This window comes from Triturus cristatus, chromosome 2_1 (genome assembly GCF_964204655.1).
Source record: "Triturus cristatus chromosome 2_1, aTriCri1.1, whole genome shotgun sequence".
Classification (NCBI taxonomy): domain Eukaryota; kingdom Metazoa; phylum Chordata; class Amphibia; order Caudata; family Salamandridae; genus Triturus; species Triturus cristatus.
Genome location: NC_140581.1, coordinates 720,074,728 through 720,087,961, shown reverse-complemented (window position 1 = coordinate 720,087,961; position 13,234 = coordinate 720,074,728). Strand labels below are relative to the sequence as shown.

At 49.3% G+C, this 13,234-nt stretch overlaps 1 protein-coding gene across 1 annotated transcript in view; it reads right to left on the bottom strand.

Annotated features, from left to right (window-relative positions):
- Nucleotides 1-13,234, bottom strand: part of HSD17B4 (hydroxysteroid 17-beta dehydrogenase 4) — a 974,808-nt gene that overhangs the window by 99,284 nt on the left and 862,290 nt on the right. The window contains exon 21 of the mRNA XM_085632660.1: nucleotides 2,124-2,213. Within this exon, the coding sequence (XP_085488786.1) occupies nucleotides 2,124-2,213 (90 nt within the window). The remainder of the gene's footprint in view (nucleotides 1-2,123; nucleotides 2,214-13,234) is intronic.

Below are 13,234 nucleotides of genomic sequence, written 5' to 3'. Positions count from 1 at the left end.
TCAGATCTTATTTTTAACATGGTATAATTATTACTTATTTTTATGTACTTTTTATTAATAAAGCCTATTAAACATTATACCATACATTTCTCATGTGTTTATGCACTGTGCAGCTTTGTCCCGCATAATCATAGATTTTACTAACAGCAATATAGGACCTAAGCCTTCCCTTGAATATATTTTAAGGCGACACTACATTATTCAACACGGTAAGCCTACGTGGCCTTTCTGGATGTTCTGCCAATGCATTTGTCATGTTTTATTCTCGAGTCACACAGGCTGTAAGTGACTTTAAGGGTATGGAGAAAGCTCAACAGCTTATCACACACCAGTGCATCTACATACAAATTGGTGTTCGGTTTGTATGAGGCCCCGGGTAAGTGTGAAGAAATGAGACATCCTCTCACTAACAAGCAAAAAGGCAACGGTCTGCAATAGCATATTAACAATTGTAAAAAGTCATGTGTGAATACAGGCTTCAAGGCGTTACAAATCTTTCTATAGACAAACAAAGTCACAAAACATCGATTTTCTCCAGTGGGGCTGGAGGGAAGTGTAGCAAGCAATCTTGAAAGACAAACAACGGTTTGACTATAATGAAGGAGGTAAGCATCTCGAACATGGCTGGGAATCCTTCGCAAAGAACAGCACTGGCTCAGTTAGGTTACTGTTTTTAGAACACCGAAAAACTCAGCCAATAGGGCACCTGTTTGTCATGTAACAATGAATATGGCCACTTGCTCGCTTCCACTGCATCAGAACTCTTAACAAATACCGTAAACCATGCTGCAAAAACAGCATTCTTATTATCAGCTTATATCGGACTGATTTAAAGACCTCTTCGAGAACAATAACTGGCCTAAAATATGGTGGTTTTCTGGGATAAAGCACACACTATAATAAGTGCTCACTAAATGAATAGTTATCAATACTGCTCATACCCTAGAGCAGGGATGTGCAAAGTGGGTCGAGGAGGGCAATTTTCTTGTCAGATTTGTATGATATCCACATAAAACACATTCACACACAATACATCTAAATGGAGTCCATTTACATAATATGTGGGTATTCTGAAAACATAGCATAGATTGCGCTCTCGAGCTTCTACACTGGGCACCGCTGCCTTAGAGCCACTGGGGTTACTCTGTATTCCATCAATTATGGAAGAAAGTTCATGGCCCTCAGTATATGAAGGGCGCAGTTTCTTGGTCTGCAACACAGAGCACTCAATACTGCATGCACCCATCGCAGGCCAGGTCACTGCGCCCTATTACTGTAAATGTGCTGGTACAAGCTGTTAACTACATTGTTAACAGCAGACTGGCTGTTTGAAGTTACTGGTCTGCTTTTCACCGAAAACGGAGACCGGGCCTCACATTCAACGGTGGGCAGGGATCCCACCTCAGAAGTGTGCAGTGAGTGACTGCACCAGCCTGCAGGGGATGCCTGCGGAGAAGGGGCTACCTTGTGACCCATGCACCCACCTCATATGTTGCCCCCTCAGGTGGGTAACATGTACTGAGCACTACCTTGTATGTGGCACACAATGAGTAAAGCCTCCTGACGGCTTCTTTGCCATCGGGCCTCTGTGGTATGGCGGGGGCTAATGCAAAGGGCTCCCTCATTTGTATGGGGCTATGTACCTATGCTAATTGGTGAAGGCCCCTTGTGATTGTCCTGTTGCACACCTTGCACCAGCACTATCCTGATTACCGAAGGGACTGCAGAGGCCTGCAGCCCCCTCTGTAATACCAACATGCCCCAGTGGCACAAGCAACAGACACACACTCCCTTTGTGCCTACAGGGCTCTTTTTAGAATATGGCCCCAGAATGCCAGAGTTACAGCACATGACAGAGTCCTGCACACACTTGCAGATCTTTTCCATTCCAGCACCCACCTCTCACTACCAAATTTGGCAGAAGGATACTCCAAAAAACAAGTTAAATAGTCAACATAACCGGTATTAGAAAGTGCAAGTACACACTGTCAACGGTGTCATGCATTAGCCACTTTAATTCATTTCCTAACTCCTGCAACTCTGCCTTTATGGAAAATGTTAATGGTGATCTCTACACATTCTGCAAAAGAAGTCACAATCTGGTGCTTTACTGCTTGTCCTACCTCAGAGAGCTCGTTAGAAGGAGACAGTTGAGCAGCCAACTTGAGATCCACATATGCACCAGCAATGGCGACCTGCCCGGTCTCCTTGACCTGCAAAAGAAAGAACTGAAATTGCACAGCTGGGCCACAAAAAGATTTACAAAATGCAAAATCGAGTGTCTGTAGAGAAACAGCATGCTTTTGTTGTGCTTCCTCCTCAATCGTTTGCATGAAACAAAGGTCACCTCTTTTCAAGAAACTGTGCATGGTTAAAACCGGTGACTTGACTGGTTTGTTTAATTGTTTCTTGACAAGGGGTTGGATCCACGCAAATTCAGGACTGCAGCCAGCGAACTTCTGAAGACCCACAAGATTCAGTGAACATTCAGCTTCTCTCGCTCCTACCCTTCACGGCTGAAACTGGGAAAAGGGCTAGAATACAACAGCTTCAGACTTACACTGACTTATTCAGGACTATCATGAAGGCTTCATGCCCAGGATAAGGAACGAAAGCATTGTTCCTTCATGGATCATGCAGGTGCATTCAATACCACCCAACAGCGACGTTTTCAATGGCACAAGGACGGCATGACTCTTCTTTTAATTCCAGTGTCCTAGATTTGCATTTCCACCCTTTCGATCTTTTTTCATCAAGCGATTGCTAATTTTCAGATAACTGTTATTTCTTTATTCAGGTTTAATTATTACTTGAGACCTTTTATTTGGAGTCTTCTAAGCAAAGGACTTCTAGCTCCTCGTAAATGTGTTCTTGTCTTCTGGACTGTACTTTGGGAATGCCCTAAATCTAGTGTTCAAATACAGGCCATCATACATTAACACCATCTCTCAGCTCCTACTCTGACTGACAAAATGCGATCATGTATGATTGCACTCACTGCTCTGGATCCCTTTAAAGCATCATATATATCCTTTTCAACTTAGTTTGCTTTGTCAACTGGACTATTAATAGATTTGGGCTTCGATTTTCAGAATCAAATTTTTAAATTAACATACCCACTGCAAATTTAGGTGATCCTGCTCAAACTTGTTAGTCATTCTTACTTTCCATCTGGTCAAATTTGGTAGTCATACCATAAGGCTACAAGTCGATTTGTTCTAGAACGGTTTGTCTCTTTGCCTTAGACTTGAGAGTAGTCACCTGAAATTCGAATAATGTCTCAGACTCTGCCTTTTTACTGCAGCCTAAAACTGGGCCTCCACCCATCTACTCCCTCCATATCTTCTACTGACCCAGGACACCCATCTTGGGTGCATGTGTTACGCAAATGCCGAATCACATAACACCTTACCATACCAATGCAAGTTTTTAAAGGGACATAGAACAACACTGTAACATGAGAGGGAGGTATTTAGGATCAGGAGGCAGTAGTTCTACTCCTGCTCTCCTCTTTCGAGAAGCAGCATCTTTCGACTTCCAGCCTACTGCTCCCTGGTCAGGAATCATGGGAGTAACTAGCTGAGGCAGTGCGTGTGGTGGCATCATGGGAGCCGGGAAATTTGGAAATGCACAAATAAGTGGCCTAAAGTTATCGAATACTCCTATGGCATTTATATAAACAAGGTAATCTTAAGCCTTGGTTTTATTTGACACGTGCAGGTTGCCACAGCCCAATATTTAATCAGGGACCTTGGCACATGCCACAAAAACTCTGAAAGGATCACAGTGATAGGGACAGCTTTTCCAGCCAAAGTGGGGAGAAAATGTTGAGGGTGAAGAGGCACTCCATAGGAGAGGAATCCACTTACTATTAGCAAAGCCCTCTCCACTGCATGCCGCCTTGTATACTATGTTTTTTTAATCATAACATCTTATTGCCACCGAATTGTCACAATCACGTACCTAAAAACGGATGCATAAACATTTCAAATGATGGAATAGCATTACATCCAACAAGATTATTTTACGGTCTCTTCAATTTTCTCCTGTCCCTACTTCCAAATGTTGCACTCAAGCGGCAAAAAGGCCTAGACGTTCAAGCAAAGAAGAGCTCATGTGCTTTTATGTTTTCCTAAGTGTATTCTTAAAGAACAAGTTACGTTACTTACCTGCGGTAACGATATATCTGTAAGAGACATAGATTAGTCATAGATTCCTTACCTTAGAATTGCCCCCATCGGGGGAATTTTTTGTCAGCGGTACCCCTGCGCGTCGAAAGGTGGCGTCAGTCGGCTCCGCGTTAGTTGTTGGCATCGTGGTCACCGGGATGATGTAGCGGCAGCCACGTAGCCAACAAAGAGCTGATCATCCACCTGGAATTGCTTTGTGCGATCCAAATAAAATGAAAGCGCAGGTTTTGAATCCAGACGATGGAGCCTCTCCTCTTCTTTGGAGGGACGAAGAGGCAGAAAGAAGGTGGGCAAAGTGATGGTCTATCCAATGTGGAAAGAAGTAACCACTTTGGGATGGAAGGAGGGACGAGTTTGGAGGACTACCTTGTCCGGATGAACAGCCAGAAAAGGAGGTTTTGAAGAAAGGGCTTGCAGCGCACTCACCCTGTGCGCAGAGGTGATGGCCACAAGAAAGGCAGTTTTTAAAGTCAGAAGCCTGAGAGGACAGTTGTGCAGCGGCTCAAAGGGAGTGCACATAAGGTAGGTAAGAACCAAGTTCAAGTCCCACTGAGGCATTACAAAGGGAACAGGAGGGAAAAATTAGTAATGCCCTTAAGGAAGCGATTTACAACAGGGGACTTGAAGGAGAAGGTTGATCAGGAAGCCTAAGAAAGGCTGAATGGCTCAGAGATAGCCCTTAAGAGTGCCAAGAGCAAAGCTCTGCTGGGCCAAAGAAAGGCAGAACAAAAGAACCTCAGAAAGAGGGGCAGAAAGGGGATCCACAGCCTTTGCTGCGCACCATGCCACAAATGTGTTCAATCTGCAGGCGTATACTGTCTTAGTGGAGGAATGCCTGGCTGCCAAGATAACATCACAGACTTCGGGAGGAAGGTCGAAGGCTGTCAACTGTCGCTGCTCAATCTCCACGTGAGGAGGTGGAGGCTGGACAGGTTTGGGTGGAGGACCGTCCCCTGCTGCTGTGACAGAAGATCCTCCCAAAGAGGCAGTCTGATCGGAGGATCGATGGCAATGTGTAACAGTTCGGGATACCAGACTCTTCGTGCCCAGTCCGGAACCACAAGAATGACTTGGTTGCGGTCGCGCTTGATCTTCTTCAGCACTCTGGGCAGAAGTGGTATAGGCGGAAAGGCGTATAGAAGACAGCAACTCCACTCTTGATGAAAAGCGTTGCCTAGCGAGTGCCGCCTTGGAAATGCCAACGCGCAGAATTGCTGACATTGCACATTCTCTTCGGTGGCGAATAGATCTAACCAAGGCACTCTCCCCTGTTGAAAGAGACCTTGCAACACGTCCGAGTGAAGACGCCATTCGTGGTCCATCAAGCACCTGCAGCTGAGTTAGTCCGCTCTGGCATTCAGGGAACCTGCCAGGGGTTGAACCACCAGGGATATGCCCTGATGTTCCAGCCATGTCCAGAGATGGAGAGCCTCTTGACATAGGGTCCACGACCCCATCCCGCCCAGTTTGTTGCAGTACCACATGGCGGTGATGTTGTCCATGAACACCTGCACCGCTCTTTCCCGTACAGAGGGAACTAATGCCTTCAGTGCAAGACGGATCACCCGAAGCTCCAGAATGTTGATGTGGAGCCCGGACTCCTTCGGAGACCAGAGACCTCTCATCTCCGCCTCTCCCATGTGACCACCCAACTTCAGAAGTGATGCATCCGTCACCACTGTGAACTCCGGTTAGGGAATGGAGAGGGATCTGCCAATGACCCAATCCTGGTTTGTTAGCCACCACTGCAATTGTCGTGCAGTGCCCTCCGAGATCTGAAAGCAATCGGACAGATTCCCCTGATGCTGTGCCCACTGGAACTTCAGGTCCCACTGCAGAGCCAGCATATGCCACCTGGCATGATCTACCAGCAGGATACACGAGGCCATGAGGCCCAGCAGCCTCAGGGTCATTCTGACCGAAACCCGGGATAAGGGCTGAAAGATCGGAATCATAGCCCGAATATCTCGGACTCGCTGGTTGGGAGGAAAAACCCAAAACTACGTCGTCTCCAGAACCGCTCCAATGAAAAGGAGCTTCTGAGAGGGAGTCAGGTGTGACTTCGACACGTTGATGCTGAACCCCAGCAAATGCAGGAGGTCGGCGGTAGTCTGGAGGTGGGAGATGACAGCCTGGGGCAAGCCTGCCTTCAACAGCCAGTCGTCAAGATAGGGGAAGACTGGAACCCCTGATCTGCGCAGATGAGCTGCGACCTCCGCCATCACTTTCATGAACACCTGAGGGGCGCTGGTAATGCCAAACGGGGGCACGGTAAATTGAAAGTGCTTGTGGCTCACCATGAACCGCAGGTAACGCCGGTGGGCCGACAGGACAGGGATGTGAAAATAAGTGTCCTGCAAGTCCAACGCTACCATCCAGTCTCCCGGGTCGAGGGCAGACAGGACCTGAGCTAGTGTCAACATTCTGAACTTCTCCTTCTGGAGGTGGCATGGATGGAGGGGTAGGCTCGAGGGGAGGGAGTAGCCCCTTCGGACTATCTGCAAAACCCACCTGTCTGACGTGATGGTGCACCAGTGGGGGAGGTGATGGTGAATCCTGCCGCCCACTGGCGATTGGTGGCCCTATAAGGTCGGACTAGGAAGGTTTGGAGGCTGCTGCAGAGGGAGCTGTGGTGGACTGCCCTGCTCGCTGGCCCCCAGATCCACGGCGGTGGTTCCCACATCCCCAGCCACGCAAGGGCTGAACAGCTTGTGCTGGCCTGGGAGGGATGTGGCAGGCACCCCTTCCGTAGCCACGAAAGGGGTGAAAAGCAGACTGCGCAGGGCGGGTGGTGGAGAGGCCCAAAGACTTGGCCGTAGCTCAAGAGTCTTTGAAGCGCTCTAGCGCATTGTCTGCCTTGTCACCGAACAGGCGACAGCCATTAAAGGGCATGTCCATAAGGGTAGCTTGGACATCCCCTGAAAAACCAGTCAACCTTAGCCTGGTGTAGTGTCGGAAGGCTACCGACGTTGAAATCGTCCTGCCTAATGAGTCGGCGGTGTCCAATCCACAGCGAATGGAAAACTTGGCTGCATCTCTCCCCTCGGCAACTGCAGGGGAGAGTATGGCCCGGGCCTCCTCCGGGCACTGCCACACGGAGTGGGTGTAACAGCCCAACAAACATGTGGTGTTTACCGACCGCAGTCCCAAGCTAGAGGAAGAAAACATCTTCTTCCTAAGGTGGTCCAGCTTTTTGAATTCCCTATCAGGTGGTGCGTTAGGGAATGCGCATTTGGACGTGGAGGCTTGGACCACCAAGCTCTCAGGGGAGGGGAGTTGGGAGAGGAAAGAGGGGTCACCCAGAGCCGGGCGGTGGCGTCGGGCGATCATCCTATCCACAGGAGCCCCTGTGTTGGGCCTGGACCAGCTACCCAAAAGGATGTCAGTGAGGGCTTCATTGAACGGCAGCAGGGGCTTCGAAGAGCTTGCTGCCGGTTGAAGCCCCTCCGTCAGGCGGTCAGTCCTGACTGCCACCGTAGGTAGCTCGAGGTTGAGAACCTCGGCCGCCTTACGCAACACCACTGCGTTAGAAGCTCCCTCCTCCATAGCCACGGCAGGAGGAGACAACATGCCAAGGTCTGGGGAAGTATCCAGCCCACTGGCATACCCCCAACTCCTCTCGCTAGTCCGGATCATTTTGGTCAGTTAAAGGGTCTCCAGACCCCTCCCTGTCCTCCTCATCCTTCTCTGGTTGCCAATCTGGCCTAAAAGAACCAGGGTGGAACAGGAGCACAAAAGTACCTATCAGCGCCGGAATGGGCATCGGTCCACGTCGGTCCGGCTTCGTGTCCACGTCGGGGTGGAGGCCGGGGTCGACACTGGCTGGGGACACAACCGGCATCGGCTGCGGACGTGGTGCCGATAGAATCGGTGCCGGGGTCAGGTCGACCGGCACCAATCCGGATCCAGGCCTTGATCCAAGGGGACCCTGTGGTGCTGGGGGCGAAGCTGCCGGCGTCGAAGGCCCAGGGCCCCCACCTGGGCCCGAAGGTGCACTGGCAGAGTCGGGCTGCCCAAAAGATGGCATGCATCGCTTCCTAGAAACTCTGAAGCTGGGCAGGAGTCGCTCCGGGTCCCGGGATGGGAGGGAAACTCGGAGTCGGCCCAGCGGGCTCCGTGGGAGGGGCACCACCCACATCCCTCGTTGCATCAGCCGAGGAGAAGTCGAAGAGCCACGATGCTTCTTCGACTTCTTCTTGTGCTTCGACTTACCTGAGGAGTGCGAAGCCTTGGAAGAGGACTGGTGGTGGTTGCTCCGCGACCGGTCCCTCGACCTCCCACGCGACCAGGACCTTGAGCGGCACAGAGCGGACTGCTGGGCCTCGAGAAGCTTTCGGGACCGCTCCCGCAAAGGCTTCGGATTCATGGTCCGGCAGTCGGAACACGACTTGGAGTCATGGTCAGGTTCCAGGCAAAACAGGCACACGCGGTGCGGATCTGTCACCGACATCAACCGGCGGCAGGAATCGCAAGCTTTGAAACTGGGCACCCCTAACGTGCACCAGGAGTCGAAGACGCCAAACGTCGTTTGCAAAAGTCAGCAAAAAGTCAGTCAAAAGGTGACTGGAGGAACCGCTCTCTGCACTGGCTGGCGCGGAAGAAGAATGAACTGACGTCAGGGCGCGCGGGCTGTGTCTACGTAGCTGCCACAATGTCATCCCGGCGACCATGACGACAACGACGAACGCAGAGCCGACCAACGCCACCTTTCGATGTGCAGGGGTACTGCTGACAAAAAATTCTCAGGATCCAGTCTGACGCCTGGGGGTAATTCTAAGGTAAGGAATCTATAACTAATTCTCGCTTTCAGATATTGCCTCTACAAAATGCGGGTAACACATTGCAAACTTTTGTTCGAGTGGGAAGGGGAATTTAGCCAATGCAAAGCTGCCCACAAATAGCTACACAATAGGAAAAAGCCTCTTGGATGTTCCAGAGAAGCCCATCATAAATGTGGCGCAATACGAGCCTGACCACCTAACTCAACCCAATTCTACAGAGATAAGATTCTATGGTATCCTTTGCGATTGCCTTGGCAAGACGGTGTTTCCAGCTCCTTATGGCAGTAAAAATTAAACCCGTTGACAAGATATTTGTCCACAAGAACTGGTTAGGGGCCTCTCACTGTACCAAGACAAGCAATTATGTCAATGTACAACTTTGCCTCAAATTATCATGCTCCTTAGGAAGTTAAGCGTATTTGACCCAAGTCCTAAGCAAAATGAAATAGCTAATAACCTTTGGAAACACTTTTGTTGATGGTTACTCCGGTTTTAATTCAGATCCCTCACCTGAAGAAACCTTCCCAGCTGTCAGACAGGATCGGAATTCCTTTCAGATACCCACTGAGTGGCCAAGAGTTGGTGCCAGAGCGAATCTGGGAGACGAGACGTGCTAAGTCATACGGTAAGGGACATCACAGCTACACAAATGCATTATCCGAAGTCTTAGTTTCCAGAACTGTGGGAAGCATAGCACAATATAAGCAAGAGGAAACATCTTTAACAAGTACAGCCCCATCCTCAGAAATAAGGGTGGAGGGAAAGAAGGGGAAGAGTAGTCTCCAGGAAGAACACGGTATCCATCAGAATAAGCATTAACATTGTAACTATTTTCTCTAATCAATACTTGAAGTAGATTCTGCATCTGAAGAAAAACTCCACAATAATACATTAAAATTTCTGATGCCTTGCTCAAGAACAATTTCCTGTGTGTGGAAGCTAACGGTGCAGAGTGTTTCTTTGTAGAGTTGCAATGTCACTTCCATGGTAACACCTTTACGGCTCCTCTCCTGAAGTCGCTGTGACATCAACCGATGTACTAACAGCTTTATCTTATATTTCAGGATGTAATCTGATGCTTGGGTACGCTCCTTTTGATGGGGGAAGAGGAGTCCATTATAAACATTCTTCAACAAATTTATGTCGCAAAGTCCGGTCATTCGGCTCTCTTCTTCCTGGAATGCAAAGGAGGTTGAATTTCGTCAACATAACTGAATTCCTGTCAAATATAATCTGAATACCGTACGAGCCCAAAATATACATGCTCCTTATGTAGCAGATATGTAGCATGATGATTGGTTGTTTGCTTGCTTACCAAGCAGTGCCCTGTATTATGAGGTGAACCAAAGGGTTTTGAGTTGCCTGCAGAAAGCAAGCGTTCTCCATTAAGGGAAGATTGAGAGGATGCTTGTTCCAGTTAGAAGGGGCCAGGTAAAAGAGAGTGCCCACCCAGATGCTCCTACTTCATCCGAGGAATAGACGAGTATCTGTGGTGGATGGGAATGTCTGATTTTCCCTTGAAGATACTTAGGACCTTTCTGTGTACTTAACGATGTATCATGTAAGCTCTCTTAAACAAGACTATTAGCCACCTGGCAGCCAGTGCACCTTAACTAACTGCCAGAATATACTGCCCTGCCAAGTACCATGCATCAGGCGTTAGACTAACGCATTTCAGTGTTGTGGTCCGCATCACCACACTGAAATGGAAAGTCACGCATTTATAGCGCCTCCTCAGATGTCATGCTGGAGCGCTGTTAGCACCACTGTCAGGAGGATGGCTGCAGCGTGCAATCCACACTGTTTGTGGCAGGATTCGTGCCGGCTGGCCCAGCTTTCTCTGGACTCGCTTAGGCAGACTGGCTGAGGCTACAGTGTAACAAGATTAGTTAACTGAACCGCCCGGGCCGGCATTCAGATTCTCTGTGATGTGATCATGTCACATGACGAGTGAGTGTATATGCAAAATGGCCAATGGCTAATGCTGAGACAGCCAGGAGCCGACAGACACACTCTGTGTAATTCAAGCATTGGCGGGTCCGCCCGGCCACGCAGACACTAGCTTAAGTTAGTCAGCGCGCCTCCCTCTGCTAGCACCGCCGACCGGGCGTTTTTGACTTTCAGTGTCTGTGCAGTATACATTACACTATCAGCCCATGGTGGCAGGCTGACCCGATCACTGCAATGGTGGTGCCTCACAGTGCAGTCCGGCAGCACTGTGAGGCTGTGAAGCAACCACAATTTGAAAATGCTGCATAGCTGGCAAGGTATAAGATTGCTTATGTGTGACATTTTGATAGTTTCAGTTGAATAACGAGTGACATTCCATGACTATGAATGACACTTTATGATGCGCAAAATCAAGCAATGCAGAGGAGGGAAACAAATACATATTAGAAATTACACCCATTGAGCAACCAGAAATTGTAAGATCTTAAAACTGCTGAAAATGGAAGGGCACTGTGGGACCTGACTGCCCCAAATATGATGTCTGAGGCCCCAGCGCGGATGATCTCAGCTTCCCGATAAAAAATATAATAATTCCTCAGTCACTACAATCAGCTGTCCCGCCGACTCAGGGCACTGCCCTCCCCACCACAACACCGGGCTAGCCTCAGGAGAGTTACTGTCACGACTTGGCCACCCTTCATTTAGTCCATCATTGTCCCTCAGTGACCCTGGGCTAACTCACTGCACCCACCCACCCAATACTGCCCTTTGCTTTCCTTCATATCCTGTCAGTCTACGATCAAGTCCCCAGTCTTCTGTAATACTAACTGTGCAGCCAGGTACTTTATGGTGCATCTCTCTAAACCTGCACTACTAGTCACCTGCATTCTGAGCCGAAGGAATGCCGGTACTGAAAACCGGACACAGAAGAACCCCCTGGTTTCCCCCGTGATTTGACACACAGCGCGTAACTTTGTCTGCCGTGATGTAAAGTTAATTCAGCTACAATACAATGAAAACTACGTGTTAATTAAACTATACTGGGCGAATTGAGTTATCCGCGCTATTCACTACCAGCCTCCACGTTATACAACCAAACAGAAGATTAAAGCGGCAATAGTGGCACTTACTGTAGTGTGCAGTCTCGATCACTGTACGGGTCTCGGCTGCGTCCGCGATCCAGGAGTCGAGTCGACCTCCCAAAAATCATTTCTGGCCCAACTTACAGTGCAGGACACACTAGATGTCATATTTGCATCCTCAGGACAAGCCACAGTTACAGACAACTCCCCCGTAAGATGGAGTGACCACAATTGACAAGTTACTTACCTTCGGTCTCGTCTTATCTGGTAGAGACAGTATCTAGATGCAAGTGACGTCTGCACCACCTATATAGATGCCACTGCGGCGCACTAACATCAGTTACATTACACTACTTTCCACACGAGAAACGTGGAGCCATGAAGAGTACTGACATTGGTGTGTTTAAAAACTAGGGCTCTGAAAGGGAACAACCTTGACCCTAGAAACTAGTCTGCAGTGTGGGGAGGATGGGTGGGTTGGTAAGGAATCTGAGACTAGATATTGTCTCTACGGGGGCGTGGCTTGGACGCCGAAGAGAAATGGTGGACCCGGTGTAGGCTCCGCAGCGACGCAGGACTTCTACCCTGTACAGAGCCTCGTGCGGATGTTGTTCCTGTCTTTGAAAGGCGGGCATGGTTGGGTGACGATGCGGTGAGTCTTAATACCGCTTCTAAATCGTCATTTCACCGCAAACGAGCCCATACGCGGCCGCGTTGTTTTTCACCTCAGTGACTCGCGGGCGCCCGCCATTTTGTATCGCGGCGCCCGCGTTTTCCTTTTGCCGACCGCTGCATCAAGTTCGTTATGGCCAAACCTTGCCTACCGTCTCCAAGATAATACAATGGGGCACCATTTGCTCTAAGTGCTCACCCCAGTTTCTTTTTGGTATGTCACCTGGTTTAATGTGCCAATGCCAAGTTTCGCATGTGATTTGTTGGAGGCAAAGATCATTTCAGTGCGCCCTCCGGCATAAGTTGATGATATGGCAGCCCATATGTCGGAGTCCGACCCTCCACGAACCGAATCTGGCCCTAGGTGACAATACCACCCCTTCTTTGCCGTTTCAGCCCCTGGACTGGAACACCGCCTCAGCGGGACCAACACACTACCCTGTTGAGGGCCGCTGGCCCTTTAAGACTGAGGAGGAACCTCCCGTGACGAGCATTTTGGGGCGGACCCACAGAGCACCTTTGCCCGATGAGGATTGGCTGACAGAAGAGGAAGACGGAA